The 21,037-nt window shown below is 38.8% G+C and overlaps 2 protein-coding genes across 3 annotated transcripts in view; both read left to right on the forward strand.

The window, feature by feature from the left end:
• Window positions 1-6,225, forward strand: part of LOC107082597 (poly [ADP-ribose] polymerase 14-like) — a 54,369-nt gene extending 48,144 nt beyond the window's left edge. For both annotated transcript variants that reach the window (XM_015371401.1, XM_015371369.1), the window contains 2 exons: window positions 3,278-3,452; window positions 5,875-6,225. In XM_015371401.1, the coding sequence (XP_015226887.1) occupies window positions 3,278-3,452; window positions 5,875-6,158 (459 nt within the window). In that variant the 3' untranslated portion in view covers window positions 6,159-6,225. The remainder of the gene's footprint in view (window positions 1-3,277; window positions 3,453-5,874) is intronic.
• A 5,620-nt stretch (window positions 6,226-11,845) lies between these two features.
• Window positions 11,846-21,037, forward strand: part of LOC107082440 (extended synaptotagmin-3-like) — a 20,832-nt gene continuing 11,640 nt past the window's right edge. Inside the window, exons 1-14 of the mRNA XM_015371126.1 lie at window positions 11,846-12,323; window positions 13,426-13,467; window positions 15,716-15,850; window positions 17,682-17,758; window positions 17,832-17,901; window positions 17,977-18,066; window positions 18,153-18,208; window positions 18,295-18,415; window positions 18,495-18,671; window positions 19,157-19,239; window positions 19,751-19,799; window positions 19,891-19,986; window positions 20,067-20,129; window positions 20,212-20,271. Coding sequence (XP_015226612.1) covers window positions 11,991-12,323; window positions 13,426-13,467; window positions 15,716-15,850; window positions 17,682-17,758; window positions 17,832-17,901; window positions 17,977-18,066; window positions 18,153-18,208; window positions 18,295-18,415; window positions 18,495-18,671; window positions 19,157-19,239; window positions 19,751-19,799; window positions 19,891-19,986; window positions 20,067-20,129; window positions 20,212-20,271 — 1,452 coding nt within the window. The 5' untranslated portion in view covers window positions 11,846-11,990. The remainder of the gene's footprint in view (window positions 12,324-13,425; window positions 13,468-15,715; window positions 15,851-17,681; window positions 17,759-17,831; window positions 17,902-17,976; window positions 18,067-18,152; window positions 18,209-18,294; window positions 18,416-18,494; window positions 18,672-19,156; window positions 19,240-19,750; window positions 19,800-19,890; window positions 19,987-20,066; window positions 20,130-20,211; window positions 20,272-21,037) is intronic.

Genomic DNA, 21,037 nt, shown 5'->3' on the forward strand with positions numbered 1-21,037 from the left:
GTTTGTAGTTGCAGTTTGCACTTCAGGGCCACCGTACTTAAGTCCCGATAGCTGCACGGTGGCAGCCTCCCAAAAAAGAGATGTGTTGAATGCTGTGGGATCAATAAAGTTCAATTTAATCTTTAATTAGACCCTATATATTAAGAACAAGATTGTACAGCATTTTGCTATGCATGACAGCCAAATACATTTGCTCATGTTGTATATAGCATCCATTTAAAATGCTGCAGCAACTTTATTTATTACAGAATTTTAAGAATTTAAAACCCCTATTTTGTCTGTTGGAATTGATTTATGAAGATGAAAGATGCCTTTAATATAAGGACAATGTTTTACACTTGTTCCACAGGTATTTACTGATGAATTTAAGAAGAAGTTCCCAAATGCCACAGCTCCTTCTGCAGCTAAAGGTTCACTTCCAGCAAACTCTTCACAAAGTACAGGTGGGCAGATTTTTCCAGTCAACTGAATTTCCCAACCACACTTTTATATATAATTTTTTTTTTTTTTTTCATAGCTGTATCATTTCAGAGTTTAATTGCAATTTCTGTCCGGCCTATGTCTACCTGCAGGCAAATTCTGTAAAGTGGTCTCCAGTTCAGGAATGCATGAGACCAAACTGGGGAAGGTGACGGTGCAGGTAGTGACTGGAGATATAACTAAGGAGACCACTGATGTCATCGTCAACTCTTCAAATGATAACTTCACTCTGAAGTCAGGTAAATCTGGCTATATGTAATATGTAATATCATGCAAAGTTACAATGATCAAACTGCACTAATGCATGCTTTAATTCTCTTAACAACACTGATGCATTTATACAATACATATTAATGTAACATCATGTCTGTTTACACTTTTGCAGATTTTCAGTTTGAAATAACAAACCTTCCCATTATAATGGTTTAACTTTCACTTTATCTTCTTTCCCAGGAGTATCCAAAGCGATTCTGGATGCAGCTGGTCCTGCTATTGTAGATGAATGTACAAAACTTGGTAATTACAGAAACTCTTGCTGGTTTGCATGCTGAGTTTATAGTTGATTTAGTTCTACAGCTTGGATGTGCTTATGATTGTAACACCCTACCAGGTTCCCAGCCCCATTCAGGCATGATATTGACTGCACCTGGTAGTCTAAAGTGCAGCAAGATTCTCCACATGGTCGGAAAGACAAATCCATCAGAAATCCACCAGGCAATGAAGGAAGCACTCCAACTGTGTGTGAAGAACTCCCATACCTCTGTGTCGTTTCCTGCCATTGGCACAGGTAAGGCACACCAACTATGGAAGAAAAACAGTCTCATTGGAATCTGCCTTTTTATTACACACCGAATTTTAAACACTGAATTTTTTTTAACACCGATTTTTAAACACTGATTGTTTTTTTTTAGACATTCCTTACACTTAATTTTCAATTTTCTGGATTTTGCAGCTGAATTTTTTGCAGCTGAATTTTTTGCAGCTGAATTTTTTTGCAGCTGAATTTTTTTCTGGTGAATTTTTACCATATAAAAATTGACTGTAAGGAATTCATTGTCTAAAAAAATTCGGTGTTTAAAGTTCGGTGTTTAAAAAAAAAAGCAGATTCCAATGACACTGTTTTTCTTCCATAACCAACAGATTCTAGAAAATATGTTTGTTCAAAGGTTACCAGCTTATTTCTATTTGAGTGCTTAAACTCCTAATAATCTAAATTCCTGAAAAGGTATGCAGTCTTGAAGCCGTGAATAAAAAGACTAATCCACTCTGTATTTGATTATTTTTATCCAAATGGATCCAAAGAAACCTGTAAAGTGTTTTTTCTCTTTGCATCCAAAAGCTCATCCTAAATCTTTAACTTCGTATGTCGAAAGTACTTTTTTAGATTTTGCATAATTCAACCCTCAACGATTTTTATCAACCCTTTTCAGGCCAAGGCAACGTAGCAGCGAAAGCGGTGGCAGACTCCATGTTGGACGCAGTCATTGATGTGATGAGCCAAAACACCTCCAGCTCCCTGACTTTAATCCGGATTGTTATTTTCCAGCAAAACATGCTAAAAGATTTCTGCACCAGCATGCAAGAAAGGGAAGTGCCTGATCCAATGGATAAAGCAGGATTCTTCCAAAATGTTGGCCAAAAGATTAAAGGCTAGTATGGAGAGGAAACCGTTTTTTTTTCACTATCATTACAATGATCAAGTTTTGATCTTAAATTCTTATTTAAGTATTTTTATTTTTACAGCAATATTTATACCTGAAAGTCCTGGAAAAAAACAAGACCAAAAGGTTTTTGATTTTGAGACCATCGAAGTGGAGCCTACTTTATTCCACATCTGTGGTGACTCACAGACCAGCATAGATGCAGCGAAGAAGAAGATAAATGATCTGATATCCGACCAACAAGGCAGCATGGAGATAACCGACAATGACATCTTAAACTTATCTTTGGCAGACTGTCAGCGCATCGTTGACATTCAAAAAAGCATGGGTGTGAGCATCAAACATCATATTAATAATGGCCAAGCCTCAATAGTCATTGAAGGCCTCAATAAAGATGTGCTTCAGGCCAGTAAGGAGGCAGATATGATGCTGAGGAAGGTAAGAGGTGAGCAGGAGCTGAAGAAGAAATATGATTTGGCCGCTACAGTGGCAGAATGGCAGTATCAGCGTCAGGGGCTTCAGTATCAGAGTGTTGATCAGGTGACCAACTATGAGCTTGAGCATGCCTTGGAGAAGGGAATAACCAGTGTAAAAGTTACCATCCAGGGCTCAAACTATACTGTTCAGATGCCTAAAGGACCAGCTACTGACAGCCAGGGAGTCGTCCTGCAGATCAGGAGAATCGACAAACTAAAAGGTACGTCAGCCATAAATAGGATTGTATTTAACATTCTTTATTAAATCCTGATCATATTTTTTTTTTATTTTAAATTAATTTAACTAAAAGTGTTCTATTATCAAAAAGCTAATGAAACATTGTTGTTCTTCGTAGCTGATGATGTTCCTGAGTTTTGGGAGCCCATGCCGGCTGGCCAAACGTGTCACTCCGTCCCCATCCAGGCAACGTCTCCAGAGTACGCCGAAGTCCTTAACCTCTTCCAAGCCACGTGTAAACGAGCCGTCACTAAGGTAACACGACCAATAAAGATGCTCTGCTCTCACATGAACTTTAGAGATGTTTTTCCTTAGTTGATAAAAAAACAATTATTTGTATTAGACAATAGATGAGTAGAAAAAGAAAGCCACTCTTTCAAAGACCTTTGGCAATGTGCTAAAATGCGTATCTCTGTTATTAGATTGAAAGGATCCAGAACCCTGCAATGTGGAAAAGTCTTCAGATCAGAAAACATGATATGGAGGTGAGAAATAATCATCAGAACAATGAGAAACGTCTCTTCCACGGCACATGTGAGACCACTGTCCCCATCATCAATGCTCAAGGCTTCAACAGAAGCTACGCGGGAAAAAACGGTGAGAATCTAAGGATTTCCTTGACCTTTCAAAAGGTGACTGGAGGTTATCCATGCACCAAATCAGTAACTTTTCTACAAAACTTCTAAGTTCAGATGTAATTTTAACAGTGTAATTGTAACACCGGTGCTCAGAGATGTAATTGCGGCTGCAGGTATAGCAAGGCCTGTTTAAAGTTATCTATATGGGCAGAAACTTGTGCCATGAAAGCAAAGGTTTAAAGCCCCTTGGCTAAAATTATTAGCATTAGTTTCCTTAACTGAAAGTCAGATGTGATTTTTTTGTGACTTTTTAGTAAAGTATTCTCTTTCCCATTGGCCAAAAAACCCAGGAACAATTGACTTTTCGTGGCAGTGGGAACAGTCTCACCTCAGCTCTTATTGGCGTGCCGCGGGAACAACAGTACCGGATCGACCCGCTAAGTTACGTGATACCATTGAGTGCAATATAAATTATTATAGAAAAGAAATTAAAAAACAAGGGGAGTGTCTGGGAGTGCCTAGTGGGTTAGAGCACAGTGCTTGTGCTCTGATGAGGTTGCAAGTACAATAGTAGCCGTTCAAAATTTCCCCACTTTCCTTGATGGGTCCTTTGCTGGTCCCACAATTAATTTCTAAACATCAATCTTTGTACTAAAATATTCTTTCTGTCATAATTTGTGGACATTAAGATCTAAAGACTCAACTCCTGGTCAGACCCTGTAATTCAGTGAAAGGGTGGAGTCAGAGTGAAAAAATTCTCCCCCAGGAGAAGGCCAGTGGGTGGAAGTTGGTGGGGATCTTGCAGGGATTAGCAGGCGAGTCGATTCAGCTGGCGTTTGACTGGGAAGGCCCATTTTGAATGGCTGCTACTTTATCCGGTTTGAATCCCACTGTCTCCACTTTGGGTTCCTGAGCAAGACCCTTAACCCCCGATTGCTCTCCGGGCTCTGCACAATGGCAGTCCACCGCTCCCCAAAGGGATTGGATATTTGCAGAAGTAAATTTCTCCAATGTGAAATCAATAAAGTTCAATTATTATTATTACAGACATCAACACACCGTGCCCGTCCCATCTGATCTAACAAGCCGAAACAACAGTGTTAACATTCATTAAACATGGCGCAGAAATAAAGCACACTTACTATGCCCCCACTTCCTTACATGTTGCTCTCCATTGTTTACTTCCCTGATATCTGTCGCACTGGTGACATCATCAACTCTAACCCAGCATGATGGTGTCACCAGTCATGGAGCAGCAGGGGGACAGAGGCCATGCAGCTTGCCAGCAGTTTTTTTGTCAATGGGAAGGGAGCCAAATGCCGATTGTTAGCCAGTCAACCCGTGTTTGAAAAAAACCAAGGGTAACCTGTTAAATTCTGTAGGAAAGACAAAACAGTTAGCCATGCACTTTAGCAGATTTTACAGCTTTAAAACAATGCAAGTTAAAAATGCTTGATATAAAACATCATTAGTGTATATGAACCATCTAGACCTTTATTAGCCTCGTGAGACCATCCTGATCTCGCGAGCTTTCAAGATTTCACTCGCTAATCAGTCTGGAGACTCTCCGTTAAAGAAAATTTGGAGCCGTTCACCAAACGAACGTCCAATCAGCATTGGCTTTGAGGCGGGTTGAGGTGTGACGCAACGAGAAGCGCGACAGTTCAGTCTAAAGAACATGGCGGCTTCAGCCGATGAAACTAGCGTTAACGTGGCTATCGAGCAAGTTTTATCGGAATTACAGAGTATTTCTTCATTAAAAGAAGAGCAAAACACTGCTCTGGAGGCTTTTCTCAGAGGAAAAGATGTTTTTGCTCTTCTCCCGACTGGTTGCGGCAAGAGTAGCCTGGCTGTTCGTACGTCATATGCTTCGTTGATCTGATTGGTTTATTTGGCCCGTCTATCACCAACATAGGCCAATCAGCTAACCAGTATTTTCGCCTCTTCCCAAAATTACTTCAACGGAAGGTAAAGTTGTTTTCAAAAGAAAACTATCAAAGTAAACCTTATCTAATTAGGAGTTTCTGGAAATTATTTTCAAGCAACTATAAAACTACTGGAGTCCACCATCTTCAGAAGCACCAAAGATGAACCTGTATCACATGTTTATCACATTTCAAATGTATTCTTCCAGCAAAAAGAGCTGAGGCAGACTGATGCTTTTTATATTTTTCAGAAAGGGATATTCAGTGAAAAATATATGCATGTTCTTCTTTACCTTTATCAGCCACTTTTATTTTTGGCTTTTATTTCCATATCATGTAGAAAGAAGGGCCACAAAAAAAAAGCTTAGCTCATTTAAAGCAAATCTATAAAAAAAAACGGGGCTTAAGAGTTTTGATTTTGAAGAATTATTTCAATAAAGAAAAAATTATACTTATGACAACGTCTGTAACTAATTTACAGATTTCTTCTCTGATTGACTGTTATTCCATTTTCAGCTACCTGTTATGGCAAAGGCTCCTACTTTGCTGTTAATGCCAGTTACTCTAGCAGTGACACCTACTCCAAACCAAATCAGAACGGAGAGAAGTTCATGTACCTCTGCAGAGTGCTGACAGGAGACTACACCCTGGCTCAGCAGGACATGATCGCTCCACCACCTAAAGGGGGCTCGGATGTTTACTTGTATGACAGCGTGGTGGACAACCTGACCAAACCCAACATGTTTGTAGTGTTTCACGACTCTCATGCATATCCAGAGTACCTGATTACTTTCAAGTAGCACACAAGGAAAATGTTTAATTTAAATGCCACGGTGATGAATGAATTACTTTGCTTCAGACAATCCGGTAAAAATGTAAACTTTATGCATAAATTAATGACACATTTAATGATGTTATATGTATAATTAAGTTCTTATGTCTGAAAAGGGATATAAGGAAGTGAAACTTATTTAATCATACTCCTTCACCCTCCTATAGTGCTTAACAACAACAATGTTCCCAATTTCCATTAAAAATTAGTCTTAACTGTAATTAAAAAGTTGCTTTTTGTACATATAAACATACGAATAGAAATCCACACATGGTTACACGCAACTTCATTCATAAAACATCTGATAATAAAGCCAAATCTAATTTTCTTTTCAGATTTCAGTCTTATTTCCATTGCCTTGAGTTCACTGACTTGCTAGTTTGTTTTCAGGCCTATTTACAGTTTTAAAATGACGCTTTAATGTCAGGAACCAGTGATAGGCAGCTGTGAATCCTTTGAACATTAATGCATTACTTCTGATAGGGAGCTACTTTGCATTTAATGCTGCACTTTATAACATTAAATTAAATCTCTATGTAAAATCTGAAAGTAAAAACTGACATCTTTTCCTTGTTAAAAACAAGAATTGAACAACATATGATTTCACTGTAAGCTCTTCTACATTTGAAAGTAATAAAAACGATTTTCTCTTATTATATTGGTGTTAAGGCAATCATTTTGTCATTCCTAACTGACAACAAAATAAGAAAGTGTTTAATCTCATATAGTGAAAGGACAAAGGCCATCTGTCATCTTTATATATTGTTTAAACAATATATATAGCTGAAATAAATACATTTTACTTGGTCTAATTTGGACTGCTGTGCTTACTGTGCATTATTTTGTGTTTAGTAATTTTTTACTGAGCCAAACAGATGTACTGATTTAAACGGCTCAAACAGCTGCAGGGAGTTATTTAATAACCGGTTCCTCATCAAGCTGTTGCAGCATAAGAATATTTATCACTTTCTCAGACTTTTCATTTAGATCCTTCTGTTGGTTCTTGTTATGATATTGTTGCCAGCTTTTTTCTTACTTGTGCTCTGGGTTTTTCTAAATCTAATGGGCTTTATTGATCAAAATAATTAGTGTTGATTTGTAATGGATGGAGTTAGATTTATGGAAGCCCTAGAAGAAAAACTAGAAGAGGCGAGATTGAGTTGGAGGTTTTGGGCTGGACCAAAAGCTTAAAGGAGAAGTCCGGTCAGCAAAGAATAATCAATGGATCATTAATCATACCTAAAACTAATATGTTTGCTGTGATATAATAAATTTAGCGTTAATCAGTTAAAATAATAATAATAATAATAATTTTCGTTGGGATCACTGTGAGCGGCCATTTTTGCCCAATTATAGTAACACTTCACTCCTGCCATCTTCCAGCAGTGACGTCACGGTGCGGTAAGCCTAGAGCCATTCTCCCCGCTTTACAAGCTAAATCAATGGGAACTACTAGACACATCTGCAATCAACAACAATTATTGAACATTTCCAGAGGACTTCACCACTAAAATTCACCAGAGCTATAGTGAAACTGACAATGCCCACGTGCATGGCAGTTGGATGTTGGAATACATTGGGTAAAAGTTAAAAAAAAAGAAGTTATTTCACCTTTCCTGATCCTGATCCGGGTTCATTGTTGGATTGCCAACTTGAAGAGGGAGGATTCGCCATCAAACCTCTGGCCAGAGAAAAAAACAGGTAATATGTTGCCAACTTAATGTTGTTTTTGAAGATGACTTGGATAATAGTGTGTTGTGACAAACACCAGATACAGCACTGGGACTTGATCAACAGCCGATACCGCACCGTGACGTCATAAACCAGTAGGTGGCAGTAGTGTTCTTTGACAAACATGGATGCCTCCTGTAAAACACATTCAAATGAAAATTACTCTTAATTAAAAACACTTATCATTTATTGAACAGTATGTAATAATTTTATATCTAATGTACTTTCAGAAGTTTGAATTTTTAATGTGACCGGACATTTCCTTTAAACCTTGAACTAAAAATCAGTAGTTAAGATAGAAGCATATAGGGTTATATTGTCTAAGTCAAAAGCCAGACCTAAACACGACTGAGAATCTGCAGCAAAATTGGAAAAAAAATCAAACAGACACTCTCAGCTCAAACATAGTCTGTTGACTAATTTGAGTTAGAAACTTTCAGCACTTGCCAGAATTTTCAGGCCATAGATGTTCAAGGCTGATGGCAACATTCCCAAGTAGCCCTGCAAATGTGAATCAAGCAGAAAGTGTCTCCTACACATTAGTGAGTCAAAGTGGCTGAATAAAACCCCCAATCTATATACATCAGCTTAACCCTCTGGACCTTGAAATAATTGACCGAAAATCCCAGTCTTCTTAAATAAGAGTTGTCTATGAACTTTCTGACAAATGGTATAAAAGACAAACTCTTCTGTGTGTTTAATTAAATTATTTGTTTGCATCAATTTTGATACATTTGCATTTCTGTAAAATCTTTTACTTGCTTTCACTACATGTGTCTGATTGTGTAAGTTAGGGTTTTCAAGAAAAAGAAAATATCACACTGATGACGCAGAAGTCTCAGAAATGTATCAAATATGATACACTTAGCTTTAAATGGTTAAAGCCTTTGAACAGCAGACTCCATGAGGTCAAGTCAAGTGTACAAAGCAAACAGTGCCTCCTAGAGTCACAATATGCAAAGGTTAAGATGAAACAAAGAAAATCAGCTAATATTTTATCCTCTAACTAATCCTTTTTTTTTATCAATAAAAATTCAGTTGGCCTACCATAAGATATCCAAACTCACTGCAATAATATATAGCAATATTTAATTGGTTCCTTTAGAAAAACTGTTGTTTTGTGAAATATGAAAACTGACTAAATCTGAAAAGGCTGTTTTTCACTCTGAGAAACTGGACCTGCTGCTGGATCACAGACTAAAGGACCAACTAAATGAAAAAGGGCGCAGTAAACTTTTAAGGTTCCGAGGAGAACAGTGTAAAGGACAAACATACCAGAAGGTGGCACTGGCACATGACATTTTCAGAATTTGGACAGGATATATTTCCACTTCACCATATCATGGAAGAGATGCGAAATCATCAAAAATATGTTAAAAATTAAATGAGAACTCAATATGTTTATAAGACTGTTTGTTGAATTATTTGTTATACCCCAGAGGAATCATTTACCTGTAGTTTTGGAATGAATGTCATTGTTGGCCTTTAATCTAAAAATGTTTATTTCTATTGTAACAGGCAACTATATTGTTTTTGGCTGGACTATGCAAATGCTAATGACTGGAAAATATTTAATTCTGAAATGTTACTTTTTAAAAATATAGTTCAAAAACCTTTGTGTTTAATTTCTGGGTTAATTGATAGATAGATTGATAGATAGATCATCCGTTTGTCATGATCTGGGCTGTTTGCTCTCCCTTAATTAGTAATTCCTTTCACCTGTCGTTTTCCCTCCCTGCCTCAATTATAATTTATTCCTCTCACCTGTTTCCTCTGGTTTATATTCAGTTCAGCCTGAGCATTCAGTGCCAGATCATTACTTGTCTTTCTGTTAGTCTGTCTGTTCAGTTTTTGCCTTGGTTCATGTCCTGGATCCTGGCAGCCAGTGGAAAGAGGGTTTTTGTGTTTGTCTCGTCTCCTGATCATCCACTGTTCCTCCCCCGCGGAGTCCTCTGGGTTTTTGGCTGTATATATGGGGAGATTCAGTTTTTATCCAGTAAGCCTGGCTCCAGGGAGGAGACCAGTTTAAAGTCCTGCATCAAGTTCTGATTCCAAATCCCGTCTCGGCTACCCTCTTCCACTGAGCCTGCCTGTCTGCACCTGATCCTGTCTCCTGCTGTGCGTGCCACCTGGTCATGCTTCTGGTCCCAGTCAGACTCTGAACCCTCCTGGGAGCCTGTGGATGCCTGGAAGTCTGGATCCTGCCACCTGTTTCTGTTCCTGCCTGATCTGGATCCTGTTCCTGTCTGTTCCTGTCTGTTCCTCTCTGTTCTGGATCCCTGACCAGGATTGACTTCCAGCATGACCTCTGAGACTGCAGCACTTGGGGACATTCTTGGACTGGACTGTCTCTCCTTAAATACTGGGTCCATCTGTCCTCGGTTCATGACACCGTTAGCTACTTGCTATGTTACAGTTTTCAGTATCTGAATATCTCCATAATGGCTTTGGTTGCTTATTATTAACACGTGATTTCAATCAGTTAGATTATAGTCTGTATTACCCCTACTGTATGTTTTTTAGTGGCATAGTTAAATAGAAGGTTTCTTAATGTGAATCTCCAGTTGTTGTCTTGTTCTGTTCTCACCTTTGATTTAGCTGTTAAAAACAAAGGGACAGAAACAGAAAAAGAGACTATACTAAAAATCATATGACTAATTATATTCAGGTGGAGATAAAATCACACTGAATAGAAACAATTGTAAAGGGCAATTCTATAGAAGACAATTCAAAGTGCTTTACATGAATATAGTCCAGCCACTAATTCAATTATTAAAATACATTAAATAATAAAGTGTCCAATTAATAATAAACCTAAAAATGTACATATTAGATATAAAAGTACTAAGCTTACACAGCCCAAACATCGTTGTCTTTTACAGATAGGCTATAAATTGAGAAATATTTACAGAATTGATAGCAAATCCAAACCCATAAAAATAATGCAAAATATGCTCAAAGCTCTAGACATGAGGTTTTTTTTTTCTGCACCTTAGATTTTACTTTTATATCAGAAATATTATTGTACAGTATTGCTACTCTTATTTAAGAGAAACTGTCTACTGTGCATTATGGGTAACCTCACTGAAAGATAAACAAGCTTATGTTTATGTTAGACTTTTTGTTGGTTCACAAGCATTGTTTGCTATATATTTTTATTTTTTGTTTGATGATGTGTTTGCATTTTATGTATTATTCCAGTTTTTAAAAAACAGGAATTTGTACAGACCTATCAGTCTAATTAGATCAATCTTTAATATCAAATCAGATGTTATGATCAAGCAGTTAGTAACCACCTTGAAAAGCCTTTTTTTACCAAAAATAAACAACTTTTCTACTCCTGCTTTCAACATTTCTTGTAGCGCTACTTTTTTTTTCATGTTCTTGAGTTAATTTTGTAAACTTTACACATTTGTTTAGGATTGCCTTTGACTGTTCTAGTTAAATAGTTCAACTAAAACATATTTTCTTTAATCCAACTATTCTTTTTTGTTTCTGCATTTTTTATTTTATTTTATTTTTTCCTACTTGCTTTGATTCTGTTTTATCTTCCTGTATTTTAATCATGTTAAGCACTTTGCATTGTCTTTGTACTGAATTGCGCTATACAAATAAATTTGCCTTGCCTTGCCTTGCCTTACACTAGTTATATCTCTTTGTCGCCACCTGCAGGACACGTGTTGTTATTGCATAACCTCTTTTTAATAAATATTTTATTTGGTCTCATTTTCAGACCAGATTCACGTTAATATTTTTTTTCTGAAACAAAAAAAATATATATTTTAATACAATTAATAAATTTGATTAAACAAAGTTATTTAAACCTTTTTTCTTTTTTTTTTAATGGAATCCGGTTCTTCCAGCCCTGGCAGAAGGTGTGTCTGGCCGAAGGTGTGTCTACCTGCTTTTCGTCAGTTAAAAACACGGAAGTTTTCAGGCTGAGGGTGGATCTCCTGTGGCAACACTTCACGCTGTCATCCAGAATAAGAGACAGCGCGTAAATCTGTTCAGGATTCCAGCCTGAGCGCTTCCTCTGGAGCAGAGAGCCGCTCAGCGGGACGTGGCTGAAATGGCATCCGCCGCACAGACGCATCCAGGCGCGCAGGAGAGCCGCTTTATCCCGGGCAGCACTGAGCGTCTGAGCCCATCCGCGGTGAACCGCATTCTGATGGAGTTCCTGATCTACTTCGGCCGGGCTTTGGTGGTCTTCTACCCGGTCTACCTGACCGGGTACCTGGGCTTCAGCATCAGCTGGGTCCTGCTCTGCATGTTCATGTTCACCTGGTGGCAGAAGAACCGGCAGTGGAAGGACGTCCAGATCGGAGGCGCTTTGGATTTAGTGGAAAACGAGAAGCATATTATCAACACCGAGCTGAAGGGTTCCTTACAGATGGCTTCTTGGGTATGTGTGTGTTTATAGTGGGGGGCTTTGCTTTGCTGTGGGTCAGCAGCAGATGGATGAAACTTTCCTGGCTGGGAGCAACATTCCAGACTTCCAGAATGTCAGGAATGATGTTTCTTCCACACTTTTGCTCTAAGTTGGCAGCCATGTTTGGCGCAAAGTTTTATAAAACCTCCCAAACAGCTTTGGTCTCCATGAATGTGTCATTGTTCTAAATTTGCATGACCATCCAGAGTGGGCCTCCCATCGGATTGTTGCCCAGTTTTGCAGCAGCAGACCTGTAGCTCTGCACATTTAACTGCACCACACCCAGAAACGCAGTGACTCATGTAACTTGAGAAGAGAAAAACTTGCTGTAATGTGAGAGGAATGTGTGTAATCATTGTTGGCTGTTATTGGTGGGTTGCAATATTCTGATTGTAGCAGAATAAAATCATCAACAGAATGATGACCTGCAGAATTCAGGTTTAATTTGGGGGGACTTTAGTCAGAGGGGTAGATCCCATTCCAGCTGTGCTTCAGAACATGATCCCAAACCTCTTTTCTAGTTTGCAGTGTTTATGCTGCAAAGAAACTTATAAGCCCTAAAACCTGAAATCACTTCTTCTTCAATATGAAAGAATCTGAAATATCTGGAGTGCAGAGTCATGAGTTTAATTTAAATCTGGGACATTTATCTTAACAGAGATTTTCCTTTTTATCTACTCCTATCCGTACATATTTATTTGGTTTAATCCAGTATTGCTTCCTGAGGATTAGGGCCAGTGAAAAAAAAAAAGAAAAGTTAAAAGTTATTTGAGTTTAGTAATGGAAAAAAACTTTAATCTCAGAATTCTGACTTTTTTTTTTCAGAATTTAGTCAGAATTCTGAGATTAAAGTCAGAATTCTGAAAAAAAGTCAGAATTCTGACTTTTTTCTCAGAATTCTGACTTTAATCTCAGAATTCCCATAAAATTTAGAAATCAGTTAACTTTTTTTTTCAGTGGCCCTAATCCTCTTCCGTAGCTTCCTCATCATGCATGCAGTGTTTTTAATTTTGACAGTTTTACTTGCAGGTTGTGATTTTTAATATAATTTTCTAACTCTTTGTTTCTTCCAAAGGTGCATTTCACAGATGTTGAGAAGGCTAATTGGGTGAACAAGGTACAGTCTCAATCAAATTGTTTTTCTTTAATCGTGCGGTTCTAGACAGGGGCCTTAAGAGGCCAGTGTCCTTTTAGAACTTGTCATTGGCCCCTGTACAGAAAAACATCATGCTAAATCGATTCATATTGATGGGATGCACTGCTAGATAAACCTGTAACTGTTTTGTTACCTATTGTAACTGATTCATCTTTCCCTTTACAGTTTACTTTAACATTATTTTTAGAAATAAGTTGTGCCAATTTAGCTTCAGCCATATTAAGAAAGGATTGATTTTGTCAAATATTGTGATATTTCATCAGATGATATATAACTTATTAGAGGATATATACTGTATATTTTAAACCTCCAGTCAATAGATGGCAGCACATTACCCAGATGCCCATTATTCAGCTGCTCTGCACCACCGCAGCAGAGCAACAACAGATCTTATGAGGTTTTTCAGAGATGTATTATTATAAATAATTGCAATATAATGTCTTTGGTAATGTATCTAGATATATATCGGCATAAATCTTATGTGATATGTATTGTCAGGGGCGGATTTACCATTAGGCAATACTAGGCAGATGCTTAGAGCCCCAAGTTCCTGGGGGCCCCATAAAACTCTGTTTACATGTTAATATAACTATTCCTTATCTGTGCACATTATTTATGTTTTTGATAAAAATCCTTTCGTTAAAATGCCATCAGAACGCTTATAACATTAAGTGTGTCTCAACAACTGTGCTGAACATGTACTGTGTCTGCACATGTTCAGAAAGGATCCAAACAGACAGCAGCAAACCATTTGAAAACAAACGGTGAGAAGAGCAGTGTTGCCAACTTAGCGCTTTTCAGACCCCTCTTGCACTTTTATTTCAAAAAGCATCTAGCGCCAAATCTAGCAACTTTTTTCTGCTACTGGAGACTTTGGAGACAACATCTAAAAGCAGCGAACTCTGCTCTCCAGAGCAAGTAGATTGGTAACCCCGCCTCCTGCTTTCCTCTATCTTGTCTGCTGTCATGATTCATGCAGCTATTATTTCATCCAAATGAAAAATGGAGAACAGAGAAGCAGATCATGGCTTGTCTACAGCGAAAACAAGGACTGGGTTATTTACTTTTGCCTTTTTGGAAACACAGGAAGGAGCAATCAGCTAAGTGAGCTTAGTGCTTGGAAAGAATCTTTCATTTCTTTAGAGACAGCATGAAAAGTCAGCTGAGTACAAAATAAAGAGAGGAAAACAACAAGAAAAGGGACAAGAAGAGAGGGACACAATGTAGAACAAATAATGTATGTCTATTCTATTAAAATTTCTGTTTAATGGGTCTGGTTTATGTGTTGTCTTCTCAATTCAGGGGCCCCATGCCTGTCTTTGCCTAGGGCCCCAAATATCCTAAATCTGCCCCTGCGTATCGTATCGGTAAAATCGCAGCCCTATTGGTTTTTATTATTTTGTTTCAAACATATATAAGATTTCAAATTCAGCTACATGAACTGTAAAAAGCAGTCAAATTTAGTTTATAATCTATAAGTTTATAAAAGTTTTTTGAATTTAGGGAAACCTAGAGATAGATGGATACGTTCGCCAGCCAATACTTTAATTCAATATTATTGTTACTGATACATATGTGCATTTGCTGATTTATTAGCACATTCAGCAGCCATATCTTGAGTCCATGCATTGGCGTTTCCTTCATTATAAATTTGTTTTGATTGATAGTTAATCAGCTTTTCTCTGTTAAAAATGAGATATAATATTTATATAATTTATATAATATTTACTATGATTGTTAAAATTTTATCATGGCCTTAAGAATCAAACAAAATTTAGCAGCACATATCAGGGATTGGTTAGAATAATTGATATAAGCATTGGCTTTAAAACACCTCATCGATTGATCTCTACTTTTAAGGATAATATTTTCCTATTAAAGACACCAATACTTTGAGAGAACTTTACAAAGATCGGTTTTAAATAGTTCTGCAGCAGAGATGATCAGACCACAGCTCCAGCCAGGTGGGCCTGCAGTTATAAATAATGTAAAAAACAAGCAAACAAGGAAGCACTCATTTTAGACCGATCTCTTTGTTTAATCAGGAAAAAAAGATGTTAACCTGTTTTACTATACTGTTACACAAATTTAATGAACTCACAATGTTTCTCTAACCATGTGTTTGGTTCTTTAGTTGATCTCATTTTAGAAGAACCTGTTTGATCAGGATGCTGATTCATTGTCTTTTTGGGTTTGGCTGCGTGCTCAGGTGTTGGAGCAAGCTTGGCCCTTTGTCGGGATGTACATAGAGAAACTTCTGAAAGACAATATCCAGCAGACGGTCAGGATGTGCAACTCTGCGCTCAAAATGTTCACTTTTACCAAGATTCACCTTGGACACAAAGTGAGTTGACCAGTCGGTTTGTTCAATGTTTCTCTGTTTATTTACTTCTTCATCTGATTTTCTGTTTTAAATTAAAAAAAAATTAAAAAAAACAAGCATAAAGTGAAGGTATAAAGACAGTACACCCTCTCTGGTTTTAGGGTCCCTAACAAGATATTTATTCATATCTATTCATTTTTTCCCATCGTTGCTTCATTTCATTAAGTTTTCCCTGCAAAGTTCCTCCTCTGGAGATGTTTTTTTTTGTTGTGTTGAGATTTCTGCTGGTGCAGAATTAGCCCATATCATCAACCTCCCACCACTGTGCCTGACAGTTGATACTGGATGTATCTGTTGATGGGTGATTTTTGGCGTTCTCTAAAAATGATGCTGATCATTCCGCCCTAAGAGTCTCATCTCTCCATTGAATCTCCATTGAATCTTTATGCATCCACATTGGGTTTACCAAAGCCTCATTTCTTTTAGCATTGCCTCAGTTAGAAAAAAAAAAATACTGTCTTAAAATCTGTGTCTTTTTCTTCGTTATCTTATGCGGGCCAGTAAGTCATATGTCAGCTTGTACACCTAAATTCGGCCAATCGTATATCAATGTGTCGCAGCTAATATATGCAATGGTTGAAATAAGAATAATTTCCTTTCCGATACAGTTCCGTCCCAGTGTTCATGGGGATGGACGTCTGTGTCTTCGGCAGGCGTAGAGCTAACAGAACTGGCAGCAGAAATGCAACGTTTGGAACAGCCGTTTCGCTAAGACTTCAAGGGCTGGTTATACTCCTGCATCAGTGTGTGACAGTTAGCCTGTCACAGGTATGACGCAGATATTTTTGATTTATGCCCAATTTGGAAGTGTGGTCTGCGCTATGTTATTCCGCGCCACAACGCAAAAGGAACAATCAGGAACTAGCTAGGATTGTGGGTGTCCATGTGTCTGTTTGACAAGCTAGTTAGCCGTAGCCATGGCACTGTGTGTTTTGGCTTCGGGGGCAAACCAACAGATTAACACGTATCTGCGTTGACGACCTGGTTTCTGAGCACAAACCAGGCTATAGGTAAACTGACTCCACCAGATGGATATGCGGAGCAAATCCATCTGGAAACCTTCCGTTGAAGTAATTTTGGGAAGGGGCGAAAATACTGGTTAGCTGATTGGCCTATGTTGGTGATAGACGGGCCAAATAAACCAATCAGATCAACGAAGCATATGACGTACTAACAGAGTGACGACGAAAACACAACCACAAGCCAGGCTACTCTTGCCGAAACCAGTCGGGAGAAGAGCAAAAACATCTTTTCCTCTGAGAAAAGCCTCCAGAGCAGTGTTTTGCTCTTCTTTCAGTGAAGAAATACTCTGTAATTCCGACAAAACTTGCTCGATAGCCACGCTAACGCTAGTTTCATCGGCTGAAGCCGCCATGTTCTTTAGACTGAACTGCCGCGCATCTTGTTGCGTCACACCTCAACCCGCCTCAAAGCCAACGCTGATTGGACGTTCGTTTGGTAAACGGCTCCAAATTTTCTTTAACGGAGAGTCTCCAGACTGATTTGCGAGTGAAACCTTGAAAGCTCGCGAGATCAGGATGGTCTAACGAGGCTAGGCTATAGGGTCAACAGGGCAGAAAAGAGGTAAAGAAGCAAAAGAAAAAACTTTCTTGTGAGCATAAAAGCGGAATTATGTTAAGATTTCCTCACGTCGTAAACTCTAAAACTTGGAGGGTGTACTTTGTCTTTACAAGACATTACCCAAGTTGCTTGGATGTCTTGGAGTGAGCTTCTGCCAGTTTTCTGTCTTACCCCCCTACCCTCCTACCTGCTCCTTCTTAATGTCTTTCAGCCTCCAAAGATCACTGGGATTAGATCGTACACCCATGAAGTGGACCAGAGGGAGGTGATCCTGGATATGAACATAAAGTCAGTTGAACACACTAAGACAATCTTTGCTCTGTTCTCAATGAGGACTGACCGGCGGCCGTTTCCTCCACAGTTATGACAGTGACGTGGACATCGATGCAGATGTGAATGCAGCCATCACCGTGGGCGTTAAAGGGTTACAGGTGGGGCGCCGGTGTTGAATCCTCTCTCTGCTGTTTCTGTAGACAACTGCTGTAAACGCTGCTCATATCTTCTAGTTCCAAGGAATGCTTAGAGTCATCCTAGAGCCCCTGATTGGCCAGGCGCCGCTGGTGGGAGGAGTCACTCTCTTTTTCATTCGCCGCCCTGTAAGTCCACACTAACATCTATCTGACTCATAAGGTAGCAGGTGTGGCTGGATCTATGAATGAGCTCATGTTGTGTCTCTCCTCAGACTCTGCAGATCAACTGGACCGGCATGACCAATCTGTTGGACAGTCCAGGCTTTAGGTCTGACTGTAGTCTTCTAACGCCCTCCCTGCCCAAACCTTTTGAGGTTTAGTCTTCCTCTTTAACCTGATCTTTCCTCTTTGCAGCTCTCTGTCTGAAGATACCATTATGGACATCATTGCGTCCATCATAGTCTTGCCGAACCGCATGTGTTTTCCCCTGATTGACCAAGTCAAAGTAGATCAGATGAGGTTTCCTCTGCCTCGGGTAGGTATAACATAGAAGAGCCACTCACACTTTGAGCAAAGAGATTCCCAAATAACCTGCCAGCTGCTGTCCTCTTCAGGGCGTGGTCCGGGTCCACATGTTGGAGGCCAGAGACCTGATGGCCAAGGACACCTACATGATGGGCTTAGTGAAAGGCAAGTCGGACCCTTACGCCACGGTCAGAGTGGGAAACCGACATTTCAAAACCAAGACCATCAAAGAAAATCTGCACCCGAGATGGAATGAAGTTTATGAGGTAAAGTAATGAAAGTCTTTACACACTTTGGCAGATTTCTGTCATTTTTAAGACATTTCTCATTGCTTTATATATCTAACACAGGGATGCTCAAGTCCAGTCCTCAAGAACTAACATCCTGTAACTTTTAGATGCATCTCTTCTCTAAGACACCTGAATCGAAAGGCTCAATCCCCTCATTTAGCCCAGCAGTGGCATGGCAAGGGGCCACTCATTTGAGTCAGGTGTGTTAAAAATGGGGTGCATCAAAAAGTTGCAGGATAGTAGCTCTTGACGACTGGACTTTAGCACCCCTGATCTAAAATAAACCTTATCATATTTAGGCGTGTTTTTAAACCATTTTCAGTGGGAGGTACCCACTGGTACATTTCTAGATTGCAGTAATATCTTTTTGAATTGACCTGATATCAGACAGAGATCATAATCCTTTTTAATCATTGTCTAATCTCAAACAATAAAGACTGAAAAATATTTTCTTTGTGCAGTTTGTCGTTCATGAGGCGCCGGGACAGGAGCTGGAGGTGGATCTGTACGATGAAGACAGAGATAAAGACGATTTTCTAGGAAGGTTAGCACCAATCTAACAACAACAACAGAACAAATAAAAATAAAAGTTTTTGTAAAGTTGGAGATTTAAGGCCATTTGTGTCCCACACCTGCACAGGAATGTGGTTTTTATATTCTGAAAACATAAGCTTAAGCAAAAACAGATAGAAAATATGTGTATTTGCCCTTAATTTGGGCAGGTAAATTAGATAGTCTGCCTAAAGAATGAGCATTGTCTCTTAGAATAAGATACTTAGCTGTAATAAACTTGCAATAAGTTACGGTGTTGTTTCTTATTTTAAACATGAAACATTTGATTCCATTGGCAAATTGCCTTACCTGCTCAAATCCAATGAAACACACTTATTTGCTTCACTTATATTGCATTTTTTTTTTTCGATAATCATGTGTTTCATGTCTTTGGAAATAAAAAAATTACATATAAATGTATATAGATATATAAATATACAGAAATTTTTATACAAGATATAAAACAAGTTCCATCTTTATCACATTATTTTTCTCTCCCTAAGTTATAAGATGGATTTGGGAGAAATAAAGAGGGAGAAAGAAATGGACCAGGTAAGCTTTGAATGAACATTTCTGAATGAAATCAGTAAAGATCATAAAACATTCTTGGTGCCGTTTAACTATTAGTCTTTTCCTCTTGTAGTGGTTTCCCTTGGAAAGTGCTACTAGTGGAGAGATTCATCTGAAGCTGCAGTGGCTCGCCCTGAGCTCTGAGCCTCGCAGGGATATCAGACCTTCCGTAAAAATCCTAACCTTCCACCTGTTATTTGGCTTCCAGCAGCTTCGGGTCTTTGGAATAATATCCTGTTTTTCTTTCAGACCAACAGCGGCCTGTCCTGTGCTATGCTTGCGATATACCTGGACAGCGGCAGCAACCTTCCAGTAAGAGGCCTCGGACGATTTCTGTTCATTTTGTCGCCGGTTGATGACGATTAGAAGAGTTTATTTTTTTATGTGTCTGCAGAAGGACCACAGTGAGTTAGCATCCAACCAGAAACATGGGAAACATGGCAGAGAGGCACGGGTAAGAAATCTGTTTTATTTCGTCTTTCTGTGTGTTTGCTTTTCCCTTCAACTTTGACAGCACCCGTTCCCATACATTATATATTTTTACTTATTCTGTAAAGTAAGGAAAACAACAGGACTGGTTTGAAACTTCCCCAGCAGACATTTGCAGCAAAAGCATTTTTTTATATATATGTTTTTTTGTTTTTTTTTCCCCGTTTAACACTCTGCTTATTCACTCTCAGGTATCTGGTGCAGTCTAGAGATAAAATCTTAATCTTTTAAAATCTTAATCTTTTTTGAAGACAACCCTGTCTTCCTTTCATAGCAATACTTTCTGTGATATTTTTGTATGTGTTGCCATGGTTACCCATGTTGTTGATCTCCCTACTCGTTTGGTTGGTTCGCTTTGTAGCTCCTTTTGCAAACACCCAATAAAAAAGTCATGCTTGTAAGAGGAGGGCCGCACCTCCAGATTACTTGAAGTACTTCTGAAGGAGGAAGGAAAATACTAATGGCCGGGTTAACGCTAGAAATGGGATTCAGTCTCGTGGTTCTGATCTGCAGACCGAAGAACTTCGTCAGATCGGATAGTTTGCGTGTCAATGTTCCTGCTGTCAAGCACGTCTGGTTTTTCCTGTTTGTCCGGCATTTAATCAGGACTTTCTGTTTCCAGCTGATCTAAAGAGTTCAGCTGATCAGTTTCAGTCTGTTTCCAGCTGTCTCCTGATTCAGTGATTTACTGGATTATTGAGGTTACTTCTTCAATAACTCAGTGCAATATA

Source organism: Cyprinodon variegatus, unplaced genomic scaffold, assembly GCF_000732505.1.
Source record: "Cyprinodon variegatus isolate N-32 unplaced genomic scaffold, C_variegatus-1.0 Scaffold3, whole genome shotgun sequence".
Classification (NCBI taxonomy): domain Eukaryota; kingdom Metazoa; phylum Chordata; class Actinopteri; order Cyprinodontiformes; family Cyprinodontidae; genus Cyprinodon; species Cyprinodon variegatus.